Source organism: Narcine bancroftii, chromosome 8 (genome assembly GCF_036971445.1).
Source record: "Narcine bancroftii isolate sNarBan1 chromosome 8, sNarBan1.hap1, whole genome shotgun sequence".
NCBI lineage: Eukaryota > Metazoa > Chordata > Chondrichthyes > Torpediniformes > Narcinidae > Narcine > Narcine bancroftii.
This window is the reverse complement of record NC_091476.1, coordinates 56724916-56752215: the sequence shown is the minus strand read 5'-3', so window position 1 is coordinate 56752215 and position 27300 is coordinate 56724916. Positions and strand designations below refer to the sequence as shown.

The following is a 27300-nucleotide window of genomic DNA, read 5'->3' as shown; positions in this document are numbered from 1 at the left end:
ATCTGGTGCTGTTTGTCAGTAGTTCGTACATTTTCCCCATGTCTGGATGGGTTTCCATCCAGGTGCTGTGGTTTCCTTCCACACTCCAAAGATGTACACAGTCGGAAGGTTAATCCGTCCAATGGTGGTACTCGGACAGTGTGGGCTTGTGGACAGTACGCCTAGCCTCTTGGTTTTCCCAAGTACAAGTGACCTGCTTTATATCCTCCCTGACACTGAAAGAACTTTGTTAGTCTCGTCACACTAAACATATTAGGCCCACTCCATCTCTCTTTGCCCGCTCTTTCCATGTGCATTTGTGATAGTTTCCAGGTACCAACTTGCTGACCTTCAACATGAACATGCAATTTCTTTACATCTCCATTCAACACTGAAATAGCCCAAGAGTCCTCTATCACCATATTCTTACACATAATGAAATAATTTGCACTGTAAATACACAAGTGCTGGAGAAACTCAGCTGCCCCCACAGCAAATATGTATAACCAATGTTCTGGGACTGAGCCCTTCATCAAAAACTTGACAAAGGGTTCAGGCCTGAAATGTTAATCATACTTCTTTGCCTCTGTGAATGCTGCAGGAGCTGCTAAGTTTCTTGGGCACTTTTATGCATTTACTACAATCTATGATCTGCAGACTTTTTGGTTTCACCAGTTGTCACACTGAACAATGTTCGTATATACACAAATAAATGTGAGAGTCTCAGAGGGTTAGTGTGAACAGATCCTTTGACTGTTCAGCATTTTCACTGCCTTGGGAAGAAGCTGTTCCTCAACCTGCTGTTGCTGGCTCTGGAGACTCCAGTGATCCTCTCTGCCACTCTTTTGGTCCGATCTATTTCTCTGCAGCAACCGTACCACACTGTGATGAAGCCAGTCAAGACGCTCTCGATAGAGCTCCTGTCGAAGGTTGACGTGATGGTGGCCGGTAGCCTCACCCGCTTCAGTCTTCTCAGGAAGTGCAGTCACTGTTGCACCTTCCTGACAAGTGAGGAGATGTTCAGTATCTACGATAGGTCACAAGTTAAGTGGTGTCCCCACGGCAGAGTTATTGATGTGTAATGGATGATGGTAGTTCATGGTCCTCCTGAAAAGGAGAATCATCTCCTTCATCTTGTCTACGTTGAGACTCAGGTTGTTACTCTCGTACTATTTCACAAAATTTTCCACCTCTTCACTGTAGTGTGACTCATCGTTGTTGCCTACTGTTGTGATATTCAAAGACTTGATGAAACCACTGGAGCAGGATCTGGCAATTTAGTTGTGGGTCAGTAGCATGAACAGGAGTGGGCTAAGCACATAACCCTGAGGTGAGCCAGTACTCAGCGGACTGTGACTTGAAGTTCTGCTATAGACCTTGCCAGACTGTAGTCTTTCTGTTATGGTCCAGAATCCAATTACAGCGAGGGGTGTTGAGTCCCAGTGAGGATAGCTTTTCCACCAGCCTCCGGAGAATGAATGTGTTAAATGCTGAGCTGAAGTCAATGAACAGCAGTCTGGCATATGAGGCGTCACTCTCCAAGTGGGTCAAGATGTAGTGAAGGGACAAGGCTATAGCATCATCTGTGGAATGGTTCCTTCTAGAGGCAAAATGAAGTCGATCCAGCCATCTTGTGTAGGTTTACTTGGGACAAGGTTCTCCTCACCTCGGCCGTGGCTATGTAGGAGACCTATTCATGAGGGGCACGTGGAGCTTTTATCATTGTCACCTGTTCTCCTCATCAAGCCAGAAATAGAAGATATCCTGTCTGTCCAGAAAGAAAGGGTCATTGACTTTAACATCCAAGGTTAACTTATGATCTGTTGCTCACTTGCCACATGCGCCTTGTGTCGCCAATGTCACACACCTTTCTGTGGGTTCTCTATGTGTACCCATGCTTTGCCTTCTGGATTGCAAGTTCACCCTGGCTGATCTTAGTGCCATCTTGTATCCTGTCCTGAAGGCAGTATCACCAGTTCTGAGAAGTGCGCGAACTTCTGCATCCAACCTCATTTTCTGGTTAGCCCAGTGCTTCTCAACCCTTTTATTTCCACTAAAATACCACTTTAAGTATTCCCTATACCATCGGTGCTCTGTGGTTAGTAAGGGATTGCTTACGGTCATACATGGGTGAAAAGAAAAAGTTTGAAAACCATTGTTTTAATCGTACCCAATTGACTAATGTGCACGGTTTCATAACTCCAAAGGACAAGGCCCAATGACAATTTTTCTCAAGCAAAATATTTCAGTAACAATTGGGTCTAGAGCAGTGATTCTCAACCTTCTCATTCACATACCATCTCAAGCAATCCGTTACTAATCACAGAGCACCGATGGCATAGGGATTAAAGGGGTATGTGAGTGGAAAGAAAAAGTTTGAGAACCACTGGGTTAGCCCTTGTTGTGAAGCATTTAATCTTGATGATATTCTCAAACCACTTGTTGATGTAGCCAGTCATTGAGCTCATGTACTCCTCTATGTTTACATGACCATTGTAGGTGGCCACCTCTCTGAAACAACTCCCTCTGTTCTCAAAGCAGTCTTGCAGGGCTGCTGTGCAACACCCCCCCCCCCAACCTGATCTCCCAGTGAATTGACCTAGTTTGCTTTGCCAGTGATCTATACCAGTTAGTAGGACAGATATATGATCCGAGTAACCAAGGTGGAGACGAGGTGCAGCCTTGTAGGTACCAGGGACATTGGGGTCTGCACCCAATTCAGGGTGTTCTCTCCTCTGGTGGTGAGGTTGACATGCTATTGAAACCATAATAAGACAGTTTTCAGGTTGGCATTATTGAAATTGCCAGCAACAATCATGGCACCATCAGGGTGGAATGTCTGGGCTTCGCAGATGGCACCATAAACCTCTTTCATGGCTTCACTCTTGTTGCTGAAGGCAGAATGTAGATTGCGCCAATCAGCATGGACAAAAATTCCCTAGGCAAATAGATGGGTCTGCATTTCATCAGGAGGGACTATCTCTGCTGAGCAGAAGGTTTTCGCAACAAAAACATTGGAGCACCAGTTCTTGTTGATATTAATGCAGTCCCCTTCCTCGAATCTTGTTACCCTGAAGGAGATAAGGCCATTCAGCTAGATCCCCGAGCCTGGAATGGTGTCCTGGAGCCATGTTTCTGTAATCACCAGAGCACAGCAGCTCTGTAGTTCTCTATGGTTCAGATGCAGCCTCAGCTAATCCATTTTCTTCTGTAGCGATCTTACATTTGAGAGTAAGATCGTTGGGAGTGCGGGTCTGAAAGGGTTAACTCTTAGTCTAACCCTGATGCTGGCCTGTTTTCCATGCTTCTGCTTTTGCCAGCAGTACCTCCAATGGCCTCCCACGTGTCTCTCGCAATTTGCTCCATGGTTTACTGCAGTCTCTTCCCTGCTTCAGTCAGTTAAAACCACTCATAATCTCACCGATCCAATCTACTAATTTGAAAGTCCAGTTCGCATTTCTTATTTTCATGAGTGTTTCCTCATCACAGACAGTACTTCGTGGGTGGGGAATTTCACCATTGTGAGAAGGTAAATGGTCCACTGCATCCTTGTGTGGCACCAGTTTTTTTTAATGCTCTATTCTCCCCACTGAAAAGTTTCTGATGTGTAGTGAAAGGTGGTCATTCCTAGTGTTGAGTCCCAGTGAGGACAGCTTCTCCAACAGCCTCTGGAGAACGATTGTATTAACCGCTGAGCTGAAGTTGATGAACAGCAGCCTGTTGTACAATGTGCCATTCTCCAGGTGGACAGAAAGGAGTTGAGGGACAAGGTTTTTTTTTTGAAAATGTTATTATTGAATCATGATGCAAATGTTGAAACATAAAATTAATGAATAAAAAACAAATTACATACATGACGTTTTAAAACTAATCCCCACACCCCTTCCCTAACCCACCCACCCTCCTCAACAACAAAATTCATCAGTTAATTACCATGGTTTGAAGTAACATCACCACTGTGCGGTGAAGGGATTTAAAAATTCAATCCCATATAATCCAAATACGGGCTCCAAGTTTTACGATAAAAAGATAATTATCAAGTAAATTATGTTCTCTTTTCCAATGGAATACAACACCTCAACTCCATCTGCCATCTCTGAATACTCTAATCAGTCTCATTTTTTCCAAGTAATTGCTAAACATTTTCTAGCCACACCTAATGCCAATCTCAAAAAAGCAATTTAGGGACAAGGTTATAGCATCATCAGTGGAACATTTTAGTCTATGGGCAAATTGAAATGGGTCCAGTGTCTCTGGTAGATGTGCTTTGATGTGTTCCATCACCAGACACTTGAAGCATTTTATAATGCTGGAAGTCAGGGCCATTGAGGACTGTTATCATCATCCTCTTTAGTACCAGGATGATGATGGTTGCTTTGAAGCCCGCGGTGACAATAGAGGTGCTGAAGAAGCCCGCAAGGACCTCTGGCAGTTGGTCGGCACAGTCTTTCAGTGGCCAACCTGATATATTGTCTGGTCCCGCTGCCTTGTGTGGATTCACCTTGGATAATGGTTCTCCTCACTTATCTTTGTGGGATAAGTAGAAAAGTACTGGATTCAGTCCCACTCACACTTTCTCAACAGTTTCTCACTCCACTGACAATGCTAAACTGACTGAATATTTCCAACGTTTTACACTTGTATAATCAGATTTTCAGGGTTTTGTTTTTCTGTATCAATCTACTTCAAAATGTATATTCCAAGTAACTTCCAACATAACCTGGACTTTAACTTCCTGTATGGAAATTTTCCATGGAATAAGAAAAAGATTGGAGTTATCACCAAGCACAGGACATCCACTTTGTATAACACAAACAATGCAAGAAAATAGGAACAGGAGGCTGACATCTCTCATTGTGCAACAATTACTACTGAAGGATCCCCTTACCTGGCTGTGGTGGCAGTAGTGCCAGTGGCTCCAGTGGTAGTTGCAGTAGTGCAAACAGCAGTGGTGGTAACTGTTGCTGCAGTGCTCACGCTTGTAGCTGTCCCAGATGGGCCTGGAGTCAGGGAGAAACTTACTGGTGGCTTCAGGCCCAGAGAAAATCCAGTGCTTGTGGTGGCAGCAGCAGAGGTGGTGGAAGCTGCAAAAACAAAATCTAGGCCTGAAAACCTCAGTCATAAGAATACAACTGGTTCGACTACACTTGGAGAATTGTGTTCATTTTTGGTAGCCTCATTGCAGGAAGGATGTAGATGCTTTGGAAAGGGTGCAGAGGAGATTTACCAGGAAGTCGCCTGGATCAGAGAACATGCCTTATGAAGCAAGGTTGACAGGTAAGGTGGCTCTCTTTGGAGCTCTTTTTACTCAGGGTGACAATAGCAAATACCACAGGACATCTGTTTAAGGTAAGTGGGAGGAAAGTTTAGGGGAAATGTCAGAGTTAGATTTTGTTTTAGAGAGAGTAGTGGGTGCCTGGAATGCATTTACCAGGGGTGGTAGTTAGTGTAAGCTGAGTCAAAGGGCCTGTACTGTTCTACGTTCTAACCTGAATCATACAAGTCAGCCACCGCCAGAAATGGAAACAGTGCAGGGATTGGAAACCAAGTCAGAGTACACAAGGCCAGAAAAAGCCAGACAATGGCAACATTATACAAAAAGTGAAATTCTTGCATAGGCTGTTTTATGGTAACAGATGTGTTTTTCCATTATTAAAGTTAAAATAACAACAGTCCAACTGTACTACAATAGAGGAATGCCCACTGTACGAAACAAAGTAAATATTATTCTAACCTATATGGCTTATTGACGGGTATCATCATGGAAACCAAACAATTACTCAATTGACCAACAGTATCCAACTCTCAGGTAAAGCTCAGCATGGCGATACAGTGCTGCATCAGGTAGAATCACTAGCTCACAGCCTCAGAGACCCGGATTCTATCCTAACCTCGGGTGCTGTCTGCGTGGAGTTTGCACCTCCTCCCTGTGGATATCCTCCAGGTGCTCTGGTTTCCTCCTGTGTGATAGACACGTGGGTCATGGGTTAATTGACCGCTGTAGTTGCCCACTGTGTGTGGATGAGGGGTAGAATCTAAATGAGAAGCGAGTTAACAATAGATAAAGTGGGATTAATGTTGAGCTGTTGTAAGTGGGTGACTGATGGTCACCACAGATGGGTGGGCTGTGTTTCTGTGTAGCTTGTCTATGATATCATATTTCTTACATTTGCAAGGTCAAACTTCAACCCTGAATTGGTGAAGACGAGAGTCTGCTCATTTACTCCAGTGCTTGAATCAGATCTCAATGGCCACTCAGATCTCTGGTTAAAAATAGCTCAACTTTGTGTTTTGCATATGCTTTTGTTTCAGTTAAGAATGGACTTTTCCCCCAGTTGCTCATTCATCACCTTAACTACATGATGCCAGATTACAAAGCATCACTCTGACTTGCTGGTTATGGGGCCACTTCTCCCTGCTGCATTTTCTGGGCACCACAGTTTCAAACATACCCACCACTGCTATTGAATTCTTCTACTGTTTTCTGTGGACCAGGCTTCTCATTCCATACTACAAGATTATAAATGGTGGTGGGATGCATTCTGGCACTGTTAATGGCCCAAAACTCAGAGTGATCAGATCTATTCTACCAAGTACAGTGAAAGTGCAATGCAAAATCATAAACATTTGGTCTTTTTTTGTGTGGCTCTATCTCATTCCTGTAGCATCATAAGTATGCATTTACAATAGGCCTTTCTCCAATTCCAACAAGAAAGTTAATTTCATGCTCCAGTACTTTCGATCCAATACCAAAAATATTCCATCCCAAAACTCATGTTTGACCTTACCTTCTCAGGAATGGACCACCCTGGCTGACACAACTTGCAACATCTACTCCCCCCAACCACCCTGCTGCAGCTCATGAGAGCGCCTTAAGTGCTCATGTCACACTAGTTATTTTCAATATTTGAGCACTCGAATCCACCCTTGGTTTACAATGACAGACAGGGCACTCCAAATTCTAACTACCGGTGTTTAAAGTTTATGAGAACCAGAGATAACCACTTCAAATCTGCACAGAACTTTAACTGTCTGCATGACATCTACCAATTAGGTCTATAACAGTGGTTATCAACCTTTTCCCCCCACTCACATACCACTTTTTAGCCACATCATTCACCTCCCCACATTTCTTCACCATGTTGATGCTTGGGATTACTTAACTGTCAAGGATGACACCAGGCAGGTTGCTAGATCCAGCCATTTTCAACCTTTTCTCGGCTATGCTCCCACCCCACCCCCCCCCCCCCTCCCCAACCCCAGGAGTCTGCTCAAAGTTTATGAGCTCCCTTCCCTGTGAAGCAGCCAAGTTTTGGTTTCTCCCGTCCTTCCCTCTTACCGACTACACAAAAAAAATATTTCTCAAGGTGAAATTTAAATGTACTGTGACCCCCCAGGAGGGTTGTAGGGCCTTCATTGAGAATGGTTGTGCTAGACAGAGAAGGATCCACAATGGTTTCTATCCCCTTCACCAGCAAATTACTTCTGACGCCCTGGGATGTCTGTCACTTGGTCACTTCCATTTCTCATCTGCAGATCACTCCCTGGCAACACCCTTGTGCTTCTACACTTGGGAGGGGTGAGTTGAATTACTCACTAAAACTGAAACCTGCACTCTTCCTTGCCACCCACAAGGGGTTAACTGAGTTTCTCTAGCATTTTGTGATTTTACTTTAACCACTCACCCTCCTGTCACCAGCAACCCCCAACTCTAGAATGCCTTCTTCCCTCACCACCACTCCTGTGCTGTGGCCAAGGACTCCTGCATTCTCAGCACTTCTGACTTTTAGTTGCGAGTTACTCCCACTGGTCTGCAAAATTTTTCTATCAACGTCACTAAGACCAAATGATTTGACTGTGGGAACTTGCTCCACATTATTAGACATGCCAACACATTGTTCCCCCCAGTACAACAGTGACTATGTTCTAGTTGCATTTGTTCTAGTTGCATTTCATTAGCTATACAGTGTTCTGGACTGTCTCAGGCTCTGAATGATCCTATGTAAATGCAGAACAGGGTGGTCTGGACCACCCTAGTTTGACCATGCAAAGTATCTGTATTCAGGACAACCACAATGAATAAAAGTCACTGTATGCGCCTACTAAAGCTGCTGATAGCAGCAATCATCAATGCTGCAGTATCCATCACTCCTTTCATGCACGACCATCTTAAACCACAGTCCAATTTTAGAACGTGTTCAGTTCCTGCAGTTGCAGATTAACCCAGTCTTTTGATTGGACGAGAATACTATCAGTATCCCAACTTGGAGAGTCAAAGACATATTGCATGTAAACATGCCCTTCAACCCATAAAGTCTGCACTGACCATCATTCACATTAAAGCCAATCCTGCATTAATCCCATTTTATGCTCTCCATACCCCATCAATTTCCTCCCTACTCTTCAACACACACAGTAGGGGCAATTCAGTGGTCAATAAACCCACTGAGCTGAATGTCTTTGGGATCTGGGAGAAAACAGGCAGGGTCACAGGCAAACTCTGCAAATACCACATCAGAGGTCAGAATCAAACCTGCATCTCCAGTGCACTAAGGCACTCTACCAGTTACACCAGTGTTGTCACCCAACCAGTGTACATAAAAACCAACAGAATATAAATTCAGGGGCAAAAATTAAACAGTGAGACATCAGTTGTTCTGTCTAAGCCCTTTGCAAGACTTACAAGTAGGTCGTAAATGTACCTACCCAAGGCTGTGGTTGAAGTCACAGGCAAGACTGCACCTGTTGCTTTAAACCCAAATGGAGCAGAAGCTGCAGAGGCAGCTGGAACTGAAGTAGCACAACTTGTCACTAAATATAAAGAGAATGGCATTAGTCAGAAACACCGAGTTAATAAGGAAGTTAAATTAAGCAGATTCACAACAAAATTCAAAACAGATTCTACACCACATCAGCTCGACCTTCAAAATACTTGGCGCTTCAGGCAGCATCTTTCAGAGAATTGTACATCTTCAGTCTATTTCGCCCATGACCACCTCCTGTAGTCCATACCACCTCCATACTAACTTCATTTACCTTCATTAAATTTATTTAATATTCTAAAAATTGAGACATTCAGTATGGTAACAGGCCATTTCAGCCCACAAGTCCTTGCTGCCCAATTTACACCCAAACAACCTACACCACGGGTACATTTCAAACAATGGGCAGAAACTGGACCCCCAAGGAAAACACACGCAGATACGGGGAGAACTTACCAACTCCTTACAGACAGCGTGGGATTCGACCCTGGTCCCGATTGTTGGCGCCGTAAAGGCATTGCGGTAACTGCTACACTAACTGTGCCATTAGGTCCTTAGCCTTCTGTGGTTTGAGAATTAACATACTGCTAGCTGCCATAAGAATATTTGCCTCCACCATGTCTACAACCAATCCAGACTCCAACTACCCTACATCAATAGTAGGGAAGTTATTGGGGAAAAAGTTCTAAGGGACAGGATGTTTGCTCATTTAGAAGTGCAGGGACTGATCAGGAAGAGTCACCGTGGCTTTGTGCAAGTGAGCTTTTGAGGAGTTGCAAAGAAAATTAATGAAGGCAAGACAGTAAATGTAGAATAGATGGACTATTTTCAGCCTTTGACAAGGTCCTGTCTCACAAACAGAATAAAGGAGGTAACTGAGAAAATGGATTGAGGCAGGGTCCCAGATTTGGTTTTCATTGAATTTAGTAACTCTAGACAAAAATCCCACATGGCAGGCTGGTCCAGAAGGTTGAGACAGATGCTATCCAAGGTTGCAACCAAAATTGGACACTGGAATCCAGGGCAACAAACAATCTGCTGGAGGAACTCCGCAAGTTGAGCAAATCAGTGGGGGGAAAAGAAGTGTCAATGTTTCTGATCAGGGCTCATCATCAATTTACAGATGTAGGCTTGGTGATGGAAAGCAGATGGTTGAGGTGTAATTTCCTCATATCCTTCCTGTAGCATGGCAGCCAACATTCCAGCAGGTGTGACTTCACCAGTACTTTGTCGTTATGGAAAAGAATAGGATTACAATTTAATAACTTTCACTGTGTGCTTCCAACATCCCCAGCTTTTAATTCAGATTCCTAGCATTTTTTCCCATTCTTTGTCAGTTCCAGATCACGTGACTAAGAATTTATGAATGTGAATCATGTGCTCTATGTATTGGGAATGGAACATTTTTCAAAAAAAATACAAGGAAATGTTTGAAAACCACTGTTTTAATTGTACCTAATCGACTCGTTATGTGCACGGTTTCAGAACTCCAAATAAATGGGCCAATTACATTTTTTCTCAAGCAAAATATTTCAGTAACAATTAGGTCTATAACAGTGGTTCTCACATACCACCTTAAGCAATCCCTTACTAAACACAAAGCATCTATGGCATAGGGATTACTTAAAGTGGTATGTGAGTGGAAAGAAAAAGTTTGAAAACTACTGGATTAGATAAAGAGTAAAGCCCTCCCTACACTCATCAAATGTCCTTAAAGGTCCATGACATAACCTCAAAGTGCTATCCTCAGTCTTGTGCTAATAGCCACAAAACAATTCCATGGAAATTATTATATCAAGAAGCCTGTTTTAATCCCATTAGATTATGCACAAAAGTTTTTGGCTCAGTTACGTATAAAACTGGAAATTGAGGATCATCAAGCAGGAAAAACAAAAGATCTTTGTATCTTAGAGCAACCAAAAACCCTCACGTTGACAAGAGTGGAAACTCAGCAGCATGTATTTATATTTTCCCCATTAAACCATTTCAAGAATCAAGTCATTTTGCAGATCAATCCCTGTGGAAGCAACCTCACTTGTAAACAAGTGACAAATTGGAAGTGTAATGCCTATTTCAGATCTCAGGCTGTTCAAAAGAGAAAAAAAAAGTACTCTGATAGCTACATTAGAATGGAGTAACTGAATCCACCCAGACTCAGAGACATGCAACAGGCTAAGAGCAGGTCTTACTGAATACAGCATTTATGTGAAATATGGTAATTCAGTTCAGTGTTTCATCCAGATTAAGTTTATAGAAATTTGTATTTAAACAGAAAAAAATTATAAATGCTTCAAGTATAAACACTCCTCGAAAGTGTACACTGATGACTCACATGTAAATCCAGTGGTCACTGATGAGCTGGTAGGCTCTGAGGTCACCACTGAAGCAAACAGAGATGGCCCTGTTCCAGATGCACCAGTTGAGGTTCCGGTTGTCAAACCTGCAGGAGCAGAATGTTTAAATCTTAGTCAAATTAAAAATTGTTTCCAGAATAAAGATCTAGCAAACCTAGATGAGAGCAGGTTGAACATAAATGCAAGATGCCATTGCTAATAGCTCATTCAGGTGACTAGTTTCTCTTGATTAGAGACTTGCACAATAACACCAAAAATGTATTAGAACCAAGATAGGCCAGGGAACAGGGGTTTATCTATTTGTGGAGCAGGGGAAATGAGCAGAGTTCAAAATGAGGCAGAGTTAAGAAAGGGGTGTCTGATATCCGGGAGCATGTCAGTATCAGGAAGAAGGAAATTCCAGAAATAATGGAGCACAATAGGGGTGGATAAATCCCAAGAGGCAGATGGTATCCACCCCAAGATGGAAACAAGGGAAGGTAGTGGAACATGCCTGACAGAGATTTTTGCATCTTCATTAGTCACATCCACTTTGCAGCCAACTTCCACCCGACATCAAATTCACTTAGTCCATCTCTAGCTATACTTTCCCTTTTCTCAATCTCTCCGTCTCTATCTCGACAAACATCTTCTACAAACTCACCAACTCCTATACCTACCTCGACTACACCTCTTTCCACCCTGTCCCCTGTAAAGATTCTATTCCATTTTCTCAATTCCTCCTTCTCCATTGCATCTGCACCCAGGACAAGGATTTCCATGCCAGATCATGAGAGATGTCCTCCTCTTTCAAACAACGTGACTTTCCCTCCACCACCATATGCGGCCCTCACCCGCATATCCTCAATTCCGTGCATATCTGTCCTGGCTCCCTCTACCCCCATGTGCAACAAAGGACAGGGTTCCTCTTGTCCCATCTACCACCTCACCAGCCTCCACATCCAACACATCCTCCTCTGCCATTTCCACCACCTACTAACTGATCCCACCACCAGACACTATTCCTCTCTCCTCCTCTTTCTGCCTTCTGCAGGGATTGCTCACTCAGTGACTCCCTTGTCCTCTCTTCCCTCCCCAACAATCTCCCCTTGGTACCTACCCGTGACTGCAGGACATGCTCCCCTTGTTCCCACACCTCCTCCCTTACCACTGTTCCAAGAGAAGCAACATTTCACTTGTGAATCTGCAGGGGTCATCTACTGCATCTGGTGTTCCCATTGGAGAGACTGGGCATAGACTGGGAGATGGCTTTGTTGAGGACCTCAGCTCTAACTGCTGCAATAGCCTGGATCTCTCAGTTGCCACCCATTTCAAATCCCCACCTCATTCCATTGCTGACATGTTCATGCACTGGCAGACTGAGACCACCCATAGGTTGGAGGAACAACACCTTATCTTCTGACTGGGCACCCTCCAACTGGATGGCATTAATATCCACTTCTCTAGTTTTTGTGAAAATCCTCCCTCACTTCTTCCTCCAGCTCTGACTCTCTCCCTTTTCCCCGTCTCCTTTCGCACAGGCATAATCAATTCTCACCTCTCCCATCATCATATCCAATTAACACCTTTTGTTTGTCTGCATTTCAAGATTTCCTGATTTTTGCTCATTCTGCTTCTTCCTTGAAGGGCTCAGGCCCAAAACATTGGCAATACATCTGTCTCCTACGGAAGCTGCAAGACCAGCTGAGTCGCTCCAGCACTTCAGTGTGTCTTTACCAGAAGGCACAGTTTGTTCAAAAAGGGCAGTGGGGACAACCCTAAAGGCCAGTGATCCTTAAATCTATGGCAGGTAAGCTGCTAGAAGTTATTCTGAGCTACAGGATTTATGTTCAGATGGAAAGGCAGGGACTGACGAGTTCATAAAGTTACATGCAGATCAGGTGTGGTGCTGGAGACTGGTACAATAAAGACTTAGATAGGCACATGGGTACAAAAAGGAGGGGATGGGTGTGAGGTAGGGAAGGATTAAATTGTTGTGGAGTAGGTTTACATGTCAGCACATCTTGGGCTGATGGACATGCATTGTGCTGTAAATGTCTATGTTCCCTTGCACAATGTTTGATATCTGGAAGAGGTTGTAAAGACAGAAATAGGTTCTTAATTAGTCAGGTGTCAAATGTTATGAGGAGAAGGCAGGAGAATGGGGTTTGTGGAACTGACTGAATGAGCCAAATGGCCTAATTCTGCTCTATCTTCTGGTACTACAGACTGTCAGAGGCATTTAGACATAAAAAGATACAAACCTGATGCAGGCAATTGGAATTAGTACAGATAGGTTCAGCAGTCACTTGGAAGTGGTATGTCAAAGAAGCTGTTTTGTGACTGTTTACCTACCCTGCATTTACCCATTATGTCAACAGCTAGCATTTTCTTCTTCCCACCCCCACCCCCACCCCCACTCTTTCCTCCCTTCACCTTTTTCTGGCATCTGCCTGATTTTCAATACTCCTGAAGAAGGGCTCTAGCCTGAAATGTTGATGGCCTTTTTCTTTCTATGGATGCTGGGTGACCTGCTGAGTTTCTCCAGCATTTTGTGCACTTGAGGTCTTCCTCACCATCCTTGATGACTAGCATCTCCCACAAAAGTTAGGGGTGTACAGCATCTCCTTTCATACAAATTTTCCCATAATAAAGGGCTCTTTAACAATCTAACCCCTTGGTTAAAGGATCCTGCACTCCCTCACTGTGTTACTAACCACTGATGACCCTAGGGCACACTCACCTGCTGGTTTTGCGCCAAATAAAAAACTTGAAGTTGTAGTAGCTGATGTGGCAGCACTTGATGCAGTTGTAGATGTACCAAAAGCAAAACCTGAAAGAGATAAAAGCAGCATCAAAACAGGAGGGAGCATGTGATGGTTGTTGCATTACAGAACCATGGTGTGGCATACATTTCTTGAATGGAGCAACTGTCTAAAAGTTACAAGAGAAACTTGTCCGTGAACTACTCTTTGCAGACGATGCCGCTTTAGTTGCCCATTCAGAGCCAGCTCTTCAGCGCTTGACGTCCTGTTTTGCGGAAAATGCCAACATGTTTGGCCTGGAAGTCAGCCTGAAGAAAACGGAGGTCCTCCATCAGCCAGCTCCCCACCATGACTACCAGCCCCCCCCACATCTCCATCGGGCACACAAAACGGTCAACCAGTTTACCTATCTCGGATGCACCATTTCATCAGATGCAAGGATCGACGAGATAGACAACAGACTCTCCAAGGCAAATAGCGCCTTTGGAAGACTACACAAAAGAGTCTGGAAAAACAACCAACTGAAAAACCTCACAAAGATTAGCGTATACAGAGCCGTTGTCATACCCACACTCCTGTTCGGCTCCGAATCATGGGTCCTCTACCGGCATCACCTACGGCTCCTAGAACGCTTCCACCAGCGTTGTCTCCACTCCATCCTCAAAATTCATTGGAGCGACTTCATCCCTAACATCGAAGTACTCGAGATGGCAGAGGCCGACAGCATCGAGTCCACGCTGCTGAAGATCCAGCTGCGCTGGGTGGGTCACATCTCCAGAATGGAGGACCATCGCCTTCCCAAGATCGTGTTATATGCCGAGCTCTCCACTGGCCACCGTGACAGAGGTGCGCCAAAGAAGAGGTACAAGGACTGCCTAAAGAAATCTCTTGGTGCCTGCCACATTGACCACCACCAGTGGGCTGATATCACCTCAAACCGTGCATCTTGGCGCCTCACAGTTCGGCGCCTCACAGTTCGGCGGGCAGCAACCTCCTTTGAAGAAGACCGCAGAGCCCACCTCACTGACAAAAGTCAAAGGAGGAAAAGCCCAACACCAACCAACCAATTTTCCCCTGCAACCACTGCAACCGTGTCTGCCTGTCCTGCATCGGACTTGTCAGCCACAATCGAGCCTGCAGCTGACGTGAACTTTTACCCCCTCCATAAATCTTCGTCCGCAAAGCCAAGCCAAAGAAAGAAAGCCCTACAAAACACCACCCTCAGGACTGGGCAATGTCAGAATCTCAGAATTTCAAGATTCCTTTTATTTTTAAATGTTACATTCTTCCTGTGAACCTGGTGAACTTAAATAAGAGACTACAATTTCAGATGCTGAAATCTTGAGTGAACAAAGTTAGGGAAACTTAGCAGGTCAGGCAGCATCCATAGAGAAATAAGTCAATGTTGTGGGTCAGGATCTTTGTTGAACTTGAGGGAAACACAAAAAAATGGATCCTGAGTGAGATTTCTAAACAAAGACATGCCAGATTCTTAATGTACTATGCCTTAACAGGATGAGCCACACATCAGAAATATAAAATTAGCAATCATTTCACATATCAATGGCATTTATAAACAAAAATGAAAAATCCCAGAGGAACCCAACATCTGTGGAAAGAAATATCAGTTAACCATAAAACATTACAGCACCGTAACAGGACCCCCTTCTAGTCTGTGCCAAGCCATTTTTTTTGTCGAGTTCCACTGACCTTGACCCAGTCCATAGCCCTCCATTCTCCTCCCATCCATGTACCTGTCCGATTTTTTCTTAAATGTTAAAATTGAGCCTGCATTCACCATCTCAGCTGAGAACTCCCACCACTGTTCCACCCACGTTCCCCCTAAACTTTCACCTGTTGACTATCGGGCAATCTATAAATCCAACCTCATGAGTGTGGTCATACCTTTCCCATTCCTTAGCTCCCCTCATATAGCCTCAGTAGACAAGCCCTCTGGTCTGTCTTTCCTGAACACAGCTATGATATTTTCCTTGTCGAGCAATGCCACTCCTCCCCCTTTCATCCCCCCTGTTCTATCGCATCTAAAGCAACAGAAGCCCGGAACACTGAGCTACCAGATGGACCATTCCTTAGAGAGCAGACGAGTGTCAATTTTCAAATGCTGGGGAAGAGAGGAGGTGTGAGTGTGGTAAATCTCTGCGAAGCTGCCTGTCTCCCCTCTGGTAAGCCTTGCTCTACTAACATTGGCTGTGCATTATCTCTACCGTTAAAGACACTCCCCTTGGATATAACTGTGAATGCACCCACTGTCTTTCATAATTGCACCATAAGTTTCTGCTAATAAAAGCCATGATTATTGTATGACCACATCATCTTTATTTACTTCATCAACTGGCACTTCAGTGAGACAAGCGACTGGATGGAAATTGGTTCAGACTTCACATTAACATTTATATTAAATTTTGGAAACTTCTCATAAAAGCAAATACTATTTTTAATTTTTCCTTTCAGACATGGAGAATAGGAAAGCAGCAGTTTAAGGTATATACCACTGGGGTGCAGTATTGTGGGTAGAGCTCTGGTAACAAAATGAATATTCCAGCAGAAATAGATGACAAGATGCAAGTTCATTAAGTATTGATATGACACAGATATGCAAGATATTAAAGGAGTTAATTAATACTGAGTGGTGTTTAAGATTGCGAAGACATAGCAGTATCCTTTCATTCACACATGTTTGGGGTTTGCAATGTTGCCTTCACAGGGCAACTTGCATGAACCTACTTAATCACAACATAATACGAGAAAAGTCAACAATTTGTTTCATTGGAAAGTTTCCACTTCTATTTCTCAACTGAAAAAGTGGCAAGAAATGCTATGTTGTGAAAATGGCAAATGTAGAACACTTAACAGCATGCTTGCTTCAAAGGTCAGGGAACGGAATTAAAAAATTAGATCATCACATCACAAACTTTACAAAGCATCAGTTTGGTAGTATTTGGGAGTACTTTGAGCATTTCTGGACATCACACCTAATGAAGGATGAGATTACTCTGGAGAGTGCCGAGGAGCTTCATCTGAAAATTTATAAATAAGGATATGAAGGGGGGCGTGGCAAGATGGTGCAGAGTCTAGACGTGTAATCTCGACCTCTCTGGCCTGACTTTTAAGAACCCGTTTTTAACTCTTTGTTTTCAGGTTTAAATTTTTTAAAACTTAGTTTAAAGTATCAAGGAATTGTTATGGCTATTAATGGTAAAAAGATTAAACCTCAAGTACAGAAGAAACTACACTTTCGGAGTGTTGAAGATTTAGAGCCTAAACAGCCTCCTACGACTTCAGGTTTGTTTTCTTTCAAGTCTAAATCACTGAGATTGCCTGTGGGAGCTGAAAAAATGACTACTACTCACCAGAAGAAGGACATCGCTTGAATTACCCGTTCTCAGGAGGAAGGTGCGTGTGCCCCCGATGTGGATCCCGATCCTGGCAGCCTGCCAACTTCAACTTTAATGGAGGGGGCACGCAAGAAGATGATTTTATTGTCTGAAATACCCCAGGATATACTCCAATCTGAATATTTTGGTCCTTTTTGTGAGTTTTTGAAGCAACAATGGGCTGTGGGGGGAGAACAGCGTCGGCCTCCTGAGGAAGTCGGGGTGCCGTCGCTGGGAGTCCAGACTCGCAGTAAAACCGTTAAACTGCCTATTGCTGAGATGCAGCAGTTACTTGGTTCTGCCACTATGCAAGAGAAAGCAGGGCTGAGCTTTTCTGAATTATTTCAGGCTGCTTTTTCGAAATGTCAACAGCAAGTGGCTTCTAACACAGAAAAAGTGTTGGAGGTGGAAAAATCCGTTAAAGAATTGCGAGAACGTGAGAGGGAGTTAAAGAGGAAAGTGAATTATTTGGAGAATCAAAGTAGAAGGAATAATGTGAAGATTGTTGGTTTGCCAGAAGGTATGGAAGAACAAGATTCTCTTCATTTTTTTACTGAATGGATTCCACAAATACTGGGGCAGGAATTTTTCTCTGGAGGTCTCGTACTGGAAAGAGCTCATAGAGTCTTAAGAAGACCTTTGTCTGGTCAACCACTGAGACCCGTGATAATTCGATGTTTGAATTACTTGGACAGAGAAATGATACTTCGTCTAGCAGTGCAAAACGCGAGACAGCGACAAGCTCCGTTAATGATTCAGAATAGTAGAGTTTTTTTCTATCCTGATTTGAGTCAAGAGGTTATTCAGCGTCGGCGTCGATTTAATTCAGTTAAAGAAGTTTTGTGGATTAAGGTTATAAGTCTACTTTTCGTTATCTGGCAGTGTTGAAAGTGTTTTGTGGAGACTTTCAATCTCGGTTTTTTGAGAATGAGCGTGAAGCAATGAGTTTTGCTGACTCGTTGCCAGATGCAAGAGGACAAAGACCTAGCCCATCATTGTCTCCTAAAGAAAAATCTGGTTGCTCTGGAAATGGCAGAAATGGGAGAAATGGGAATGGAAAGAGTCCGTTCTCTTGAAATGGGGTCGCTGAGACTGGAATCCCTTGGAGAATAGAAGAACTTTTTTATTTTTACTTTCCTTTTATGTCATTATGATATTTTGTTGTTATTTTTTGTTTGGCTGGGGAGGGAGAGATTTGCTCTATGTTCTACTAGTCATCAGCCACTGGTGGGTGATCCAACCCAGTTTTTGTTTAGGGATTACTACCTTTTGGTAGTTTTTTTTGGGGGGGAAGTTTTCTTTTTCCTTTTATCTTTTTTTTTTATTTTCATTTTATTTAGACTTTATTTTGTGGTTTCTTTTTCTCCTAATGGAGGGCCTATTTACGTTGATCTGAGTCTTTATATATTGATATTATTAGCTTTTAGTAATATTAGTGGATATGTCAAAGTTGAAGTTTGCTTCATTTAATGTCCGGGGTTTAAATAATCTGATTAAGCATATTTTTATTAAGTTTGATCTTTGGTAAAACATGTGTTTGGTAGAGATATGATTTTATTTGAAATGATTAAATTTGAGAATTTTCTTATGAAGGTACCAGAGAAGGGTTATATTTTAGTTATGTATCAAATATTACAGGATGGTATGGATAAAAATGGTTGGGATAAATCTAAAGGTAAATGGGAAGTTGATATTGGTTTTATTTTTTCCGAGGATCATTGGTCAGATATGATTTGTGTTCTAGATGTGGTAACGCTGTTGGAATTTTTTTTTCATGCGGTTTGGGATTAGATAAACTTTAATTTGCTTTTGTGTATTTGGTGCTATCTGTGGCGAAAAAATGTATTGCTAGTATGTGGAAAGATATGAATATAATTGATATTAATAGATGGTATAATGTGATGAAATATTGTTTAATAATGGAAAAAATACATATGTTTCGCAGATAACTAGTTTTTTTTATTAATAGGTGGTTGTTATATTCAGAATATTTACATTTTGATTTATATTGACTAGATTTTAATTTGTATGCTTTACTTTTCTTTATTTTTTTTCTCTCTTTTCTTTATGGCTCTCCTTAGGGCTTTCTTTTTTTATATATATATAAAATATAACGTTCATGTTTTGTTTATTGTTATATATGTTACTTATTATCTGTATTTTGAACGAATAAATAAAGTTTAAAAAAAAGGATATGACCTAGATTGGAGAAACAGAGCTGTCAGGACAGATCGGAGAGGGGATCAAAGGTAAAAGTTTTTCCATACCAGAAGTGGATGATACCTGCAATGTGCTGATATAGGAGGTAGAGGAGGCAGGTACAATCCTAACATTTAAGAGGCATCTGGATATGCACTTGAAAGCCAACTTTTACTTATTGGGAATGCAATTAGTATCGATACCAGCATAGATAGGTGAGGCAGAAGAGGACATTTCAGTTCTGTATGAAATGCAATTCCTGGTCCTCACCAAACAGTCAAATTGAATGAGCTAGTTATGAATTTTTTAAAAAGAAATATGGAACAATATAGCACAGTGCATGCCTTTCGGTCCAAGATGTTGTACTGACTACCATCTACTATCATGCAAGTTATTCAAAATCTACGCAGCCAAGTTTCCATGGATCCCATGCCTCATTACCTTTTTGTAAAAACGATACAGCATGGCACAACCCCTTCTACCAATTATCCTACAATCCCTGTATGTTTCTTTGTAAGGTGAGAAGAAATTGGAGCATCGGGAGGAAGCCCACACACAGACACAGGAAGGACGTACAAGTTCCTTACATTCAGTGGCAGAGATGAACCCAGGTCACTGCCACTGTTATAGCACTAACCATGCCACTGTCCTGTGGGGAACCTTTCCACACAGCCCTCCCTGTAGTGTGGATTGTGGAGGATCATGAGACCTCTCCATCTGGAATCTGGTGGGAATGAGTGCAGTCATGCGACCTATCTGGCTGGAGCCTAGACGGAAGTCACCTCACCTGCCAGTCAAGGGTTAGATCTGCCCACAGGGGAAGCTGACAGGATTGGTCCTCGGTCACGTGGACGGGTCTTGCACTGAAAAAGCCAAGCACGTGCAGTCTTTGCCCACTCTCCGTTTGCTGCGTCTGCATGGTGACCATCACTAAACTCCAGGCTGCAGGCCTCAGACAGCTTTGCTGGAGACCAGGCTCATTTTATATATTTGTTAGTTCTGATTAATTTTCTGTTTGTTAGTGTGCTGTGCCTGATAGAGTTTTTATGGTACTGTGTTTAACTCTTGCATTCCCATTTAGGAGTTGAGAATGTTTAGGAGTAATTTATTCACACCCAAAGTGTAGTTATTTGTGTATTATTGCTGTGTATGTGTTTGTTAGTTGTGACCATTGCTAAACTCCAGGATGCAAGCCACAGGCAGCTCTGGAGGGCTGACTCAATGATCCCGCCCCAGATCCCGAGCAGCGGCAACACTGAAAAATCAAGTTCATGTGTATGTACTCAGTAGTTACACAGTATATCGTGCCTGTGGAAGGTGAGTGCTGAAGTTAAAACCTTGTTTCTGGGTACACTGTGTTTGTGTGCTGTGTACGTTAGTCTGTGTGCTGTGTACGTTAGTCTGTGTGAGTGCGTGATCTTTTGTGAATTCCTGTGTATAAATAAAGCCTTCTGTTTGTTGATAACACGCACCGTAGGGAACCTTTCTGTGTGACCCTCCCGCGGGGAACGTTTCTGCATGGCCCTCCCGTGGGGAACCTTGTCAAACACCTTACTAAAATCCATATATACATCTACTGTTCCACCATCATTCCCTCCTTGAAAACTTCAATTAAAACTTCAAATATAGCCCCTAATAAAACTTTACTTATCCAAATGCTCATAAGGCTAAGAATCCTCTCCAACAATTTTCCCATCACTGATGAAGCACCAGAGCCAAATTTAGCTCATCTGCTATAAAAACCAAGCCATATAGGAGGAATTGTAACATCTCCCAGGCATTGAGAGTCAACAGTGCCATTTCCATCTGACTAGGATGGTACTGCATGTGGTTTAAGCAGCCAAGTTAATGAAATACTCCTGTTGAAATGGTAAGATTAGCTTTTCATTCACTGAACCTGCACACAAGAGGAGTGAAAATAATGAACCCCAAATCTTGCCAGGAATACAGATCTTGAAACAACACCCACCTGTCACTGGTGCTCCAAGGGAGATGGGAGCTGCTGGCTTGGGAGCTGCTGTGGTACTTGCTTGAGTGCCAAAGTTGAACCCAGTGAGTGCAGGTGTTGTGGTTGTTGCAAAACCAAATCCCCCTGCTGCAGTGGTCTGGGTTGGAGCGCCCGGGGCAGCAGTAAATCCAAACCCAGTAGAAGATGTCGTCTGCGCCGTGGTGCAGGCACTGAGCCCAAAGACCCCTGTGGCAGGCTGTGCTGAGACGGTGGCAAAATTGAAGCCTGTTGGAGCCACAGTTTGGACTGTCAGACCTCCAGCTAGCGAGAAGCCAGAGGTGGTGGCAGCGCTAGCAGAGGTGGCTGCAGCCACAGCATTCGAGGCAACACTACCAAAGGAGAAGCCAGAAGTTGGCTGGGTTGTGGCACTGCCAAACCCCAAGGTTGTTTTATTCATTCTGCAGAGAAAACATAGGATTAGATTTAATAGATCTGCATTTCTACTTTACTCCCAAAGGACTTTGTAGTTAACAAAATTGTAATAAAATAGAAAACAAGGCAATCAATTTGTAGGCAGCAATTTGATAATTGGGTTTTAAAATGAGGAGGAAGTCAGCAGGTTAAGTACTATCAGTGGGAGAGAAAGAATGGTTGGCATTTTGAGCCAATACTCTTCATTAGGACACTGATGAAGAGCATTGACTCAAATCATCAACCAATCTTTTTCTCCCAATGATGCCTCTTGACCTATTAAAATTACGTTATTGAGTAATAACCAATACATCAATGAAAAAACGGTTTTCTTTGAATAGTGCCATGAGATTATCAAATTCAAAGTTCACAAATAGCAGGATGCAGTGATAGACATTGTTTTGCAAGCAAACCAGTAGACCTAGTACAAAAAAAGAGAAGTGCAGACATCAAGTTGGTGCAAAGCAAAGGCAACCTAATGTTACTATACAGGTTCATTCAGGAGTTTGTAATAGGTGGTGAATCTGGTTTGGTGGTGCATGATCTAATACCCATGACTCTTCTTCCTGACCAGGGTGGGATGGGTCTTTTTACGTGTTGGCTGCTTTTCCAAGGCAACAGGAGTTGTAGATTGAATCGCTGGAGGGAGGGGGTGGTATTTATGATGGCCTGAGCCATGTTCACAATCCTCTTCGGTTTTACAATTCCAAACGTGAATGGGCAGCTCCTCCTCTGCTGATCAAATGTACACTGGATCAGTACTGGTATTCCACCACAATCCTGGCTATTGGGACCTTGGTGCAATGTAGGACCTATCCTTTGGAAATGTCCAGGTTTGAATATATCCAACAGATCAAATGCCAATCTCAGCAGATTTGCCTTGAGTTTCATCTGAAAAGTAACAGCAGAATGCCACACTCACAGTAGTGCACAGACGACCTCGAGTTTAAACAAAAAAATCTGCAGATGTTTGAGGTTTTTGGTGCTGACATCTATGAAGTACAACTTGAAAATTAACTTCAGACCAAACAAAAATAGGGTTACCACAGTTGACAAGTTTAAATTCCCAAATGTGTGGCATCACACGTGGATAAGCCTACACCCTGTTGGTCCTGGTTAGCATACAGAGAGCAAGAACTTATGACAAAAATCAATGCAATTACTATAACTAATCTGGGGTAACACAAACATTTGAAAACTGCAATTAACAGCGCCATTGTCTGACTCCATTTTCTGGCTGTACTACACTTAAGAAACTGAAGTATAAAAACTAGAGACCCAATGAAAATGAATTAAACTGCAGATGCCAGAAATGGAAATAAAAGGGAGAACTCAGCCAGTGAAGCAGCATCTGAAGAAAAACCAGTCAATGTTTTGGTCAGGAAGCCTTTTCAGAATTGAGAAAGAGTGGTGTCAGGGAACAAGGCATGAAACAAGGGACTGTTTCTGATCAGGAGATTGCAAGCACTGACCATGGTGAGGCAACCGATCTTAGTACTTTTCATGCAAGTGGAGGTGACACTACACCTGTTCATTCACCTTTTCCCCTCTAGCTCCCCAAGCCATTCCAGGTGAAGCAGTGATTCACTGGCAACGCTTTGAAAGTGGTCATCTTTCAAAGTGGCATTCAGGGTTCACAATATGGCCATTTCTAACAATGGGAAAACCAAACAGACCACCTGTGTTCAGTCTCCAGGGGTCCGAGTTTCCTGTTCCCTGCCATTTTAATTCCCATTCCAACCTGTCTGCAGTCTCCTTCACTGCCACGTCAAGGTCCAACACAAAAGAGACGAGCGACAGCTTATCCTCAGACTCAACACATTACAATCTCTCCACCTTCAGGTAGACTGCTCTCTCATTTCCCATTATTGTGCCGAGGTCCCTTTCTATAAAATTTGACACACCCATTTTCCCCTGATCTGAACAAATACCTATCTACTCTTTTGTCTCACAATCATTCCACCCACCAACTATGAAAACTGACTCTCACTGCCCCCCACCCCCCGTTCTGAGGAAGGGTCCCATCAACAAGTTTCCTCTCACACAGATCCTAATGGACTGGCTGAGTTCTTACAGAATTTCTGTTTTATTTTTCCAAGTTCACTGAAGATGTTTTGCATACCCAAATGAGAAGCCCCCAGCTGTGGAGGTAGCTGCTGGCTGCGCAGAGAGGCCAAAACCAGTGGATGAAGAAGCTCCTGCATTTGGTGTGGCGAAGGAGAACATGTTGGCATTTGGGGCCGAGGTGGTGGCAACTGCAGTCGCTGCCGGTTGTGGTGCTTTCCCAAAGCCAAAGCCACCTTGAGAACTTCCAGCATTGTTGCCGAAAGAAAATCCACCCACACCGCTTGCCGTGGGCTTCTGTGTTGGAAAGGAGAAACCGCTTCCTCCGGACGGATTTCCAAGATTAAAGCTCATTCTGGAACCTAGAGAATGCAAAGATAATGCAATGAAACTCTGACAACCTCCCTGTTCAGGATTAGGCTTCTTCCTTTCTCCTACTTTGCTCCAGGAAACCAGACTTGAATCTTCCTGACCAGTAATACTCCACCCCTTTGCAGGGCTTGAGTACAATTCAATTCCTTTCTTCCTCTTCCTCCTCCACTCAACAACTTCCTCCCTACACCCCCCTTTGCCACCTCCATCTCCTCCACCAATCCCTCCCCTCCCCCTCTCAACACAGCCCTGCTTTCCCTCCCATCTCTCTCCTCGTCTTTTTCATAGCTTTCTCCCACTCAAACTTTCCCCTTCCACATCTCCATTTCATTCACCAACCCCATCTCCCAGACTCTAGCCCTCTCCCGCCACTTCCTCTTCCCCCACCACTTCTTCCCTCACACCTCTCCCCTTCCCTTCTCCTTCTATTTCCCCCACCCCCTCTCCCCTTATCTGCCTCTACCCTCTCCCTTCCTCCCACCCGATCTACCCTCTCTGCTCCCTCACTTTCTTCCCTCCCCTCTGTTCTGTACCCCTCCCCTATCCTCATTTTCCCCCTCTTCCTTCCTCTGTTATGTCCCCCTCCCTAATCTACCCTCTCCCTTTTCCTGCCTCTACCATCTCCCTTCCTCCCACCCCATCTACCCTCTCCCTTTTCCTGCCTCTACCATCTCCCTTCCTCCCACCCCATCTACCCTCTGCTCCCTCCCTCTCTTCCCTCCCCTGTTCTGTCCCCCTCCCCTATCCTCTCCTTCCCCCTCTCTTCCTTCCTCCGTTCTGTCCTCTCCCCCTCTCTTCCCCCTTATTCCCCCTCTCTTCCCCCTTATTCCCTCCTCCATCAAGTCCACCATTCCCTCCCCCTCCTCTTTTTCCCCCTCTTCCTTCCTCTGTTCTGTCCCCCTCTTCCCTCTACCCTCTTCCCTCCACTCCCTTCCCCCACTCATCCCGCCACTTCCCTCCACTCTCTCCCCCTTCCCCTCTCTTCCCTCCACTCTCTCTCTCCCCTCCATCCCTCTCTCTTCCCTCCACTCTCTCCCTCCCCTCCTTTCCTCTCTTCCCTCCACTCTCTCCCCTTCCCTCCACTCTCTCCCCTTCCCTCCACTCTCTCCCCTTCCCTCCACTCTCTCCCCTTCCCTCCACTCTCTCCCCTTCCCTCCACTCTCTCTCCCCTCTCTCCCCACCCATCTCTTGCCTCCCCCGCCCTCCCCCCCACCCGCCCCGCCATCCCCCCAACCCCTCTGTTCCCCTCCCCTGCCCCCTCCGTTGACCCCCACCCTCTGTTCCTCCCCTGCCCCCACTTGCTGCTCTCCCCTCATACTGCTCTGCCCTCTTAATGCTCCCCCCTCATACTGCTCTGCCCTCTTAATGCTCCCCCTCGGCTCCCCCCCCCGCCTCCCCCCGCCTCCCCCCCCGCCTCCCCCCGCCGCTCCCCCCGCCTCCCCCCGCCGCTCCCCCCGCCGCTCCCCCCTCCCCTCTGTTCGTCTACTCCTCCCCTCTTCCCCAACCCTCCCTTGCTCCCCAACCCTCCCTTGCTCCCCAACCCTCCCTTGCTCCCCAACCCTCCCTTGCTCCCCAACCCCCCCTTGCTCCCCCCTCCTCCCCCCTCCTCCCCCCTGCTCCCCCCTCCTCCCCCCTGCTCCCCCCTGCTCCCCCCTCCTCCCCCCTGCTCCCCCCTGCTCCCCCCTCCTCCCCCCTCCTCCCCCCTGCTCCCCCCTCCTCCCCCCTGCTCCCCCCTCCTCCCCCCTGCTCCCCCCTCCTCCCCCTTGCTCCCCCCTCCTCCCCCTTGCTCCCCCCTCCTCCCCCTTGCTCCCCCCTCCTCCCCCTTGCTCCCCCCTCCTCCCCCTTGCTCCCCCCTCCTCCCCCCTCCTCCCCCTTGCTCCCCCCTCCTCCCCCTTGCTCCCCCCTCCTCCCCCTTGCTCTCCCCTCCTCCCCCTTGCTCCCCCCTCCTCCCCCTTGCTCCCCCCTCCTCCCCCTCTCCCTTGCTCCCCCCTCTTCCCCCTCTCCCTTGCTCCCCCCTCTTCCCCTCTCCTTGCTCCCCCCTCCTCCCCCTCTCCTTGCTCCCCCCTCCTCCCCCTCTCCCTTGCTCCCCCCTCTCCCTTGCTCCCCCCTCCTCCTCCTCTCCCTTGCTCCCCCCTCCTCTCCCTCTCTCTTGCTCCCCCCTCTCCCTTGCTCCCCCCTCCTCCTCCTCTCCCTTGCTCCCCCTCTCCTTTGCTCCCCCCTCCTCCCCCTCTCCCCTGCTCCCCCCTCCTCCCCCTCTCCCCTGCTCCCCCCTCCTCCCCTCTCCCCCCCCTCCCCCCCCTGCTCCCCCCTCCTCCCCCTCTCCCCTGCTCCCCCCTCCTCCCCCTCTCCCCTGCTCCCCCCTCCTCCCCCTCTCCCTTGCTCCCCCCTCCTCCCCCTCTCCCCTGCTCCCCCCTCCTCCCCCTCTCCCTTGCTCCCCCTTCCTCCCCCCTACCCCCTCCCTTGCTCCCCCCTCCTCCCCCTCTCCCTTGCTCCCCCCTCCTCCCCCTCTCCCTTGCTCCCCCCTCTTCCCCCTCTCCCTTGCTCCCCCCTCCTCCCCCTCCTCCCCCTCTCTCTTGCTCCCCCCTCTTCCCCCTCTCCCTTGCTCCCCCTCCTCCCCCTCTCCCTTGCTCCCCCCTCCTCCCCCTCTCTCTTGCTCCCCCTCCTCCCCCTCTCTCTTGCTCCCCCCTCTCCCTTGCTCCCCCCTCCTCCCCCTCTCCCTTGCTCCCCCCTCCTCCCCCTCTCCCTTGCTCCCCCCTCCTCCCCCTCTCCCTTGCTCCCCCTCCTCCCCCTCTCCCTTGCTCCCCCCTCCTCCCCCTCTCCCTTACTCCCCCCTCCTCCCCCTCTCCCTTACTCCCCCCTCCTCCCCCTCTCCCTTGCTCCCCCCTCCTCACTCGCTCCCTCTTTTCCCTCCATTCTCTGTTCTCTCTTCCCCCTCACTCTCTTTTCTCCCCACTCCCCTCAATTTCGGCCTCTTACCTACCTTCCGCTTCGGTCGCCCTCCCTACGTTCAGA

At 45.7% G+C, this 27300-nt stretch overlaps 1 protein-coding gene across 9 annotated transcripts in view; it reads right to left on the bottom strand.

Moving 5' to 3' along the window:
* nup62l (nucleoporin 62 like) overlaps positions 1-27300 on the bottom strand; it is an 84901-nt gene that overhangs the window by 28810 nt on the left and 28791 nt on the right. For 7 of the 9 annotated variants that reach the window (XM_069893776.1, XM_069893775.1, XM_069893778.1 and 4 more), the window contains 6 exons: positions 23975-24278; positions 21403-21839; positions 13818-13907; positions 11074-11181; positions 8686-8790; positions 4868-5063 (listed from right to left, as the gene is read on the bottom strand). In XM_069893776.1, the coding sequence (XP_069749877.1) occupies positions 4868-5063; positions 8686-8790; positions 11074-11181; positions 13818-13907; positions 21403-21839; positions 23975-24278 (1240 nt within the window). Of the gene's footprint in view, positions 1-4867; positions 5064-8685; positions 8791-11073; positions 11182-13817; positions 13908-21402; positions 21840-23974; positions 24279-27264; position 27300 lie in introns of those variants that run through there. The other 2 variants (XM_069893781.1, XM_069893780.1) reach the window with 2 other exon arrangements.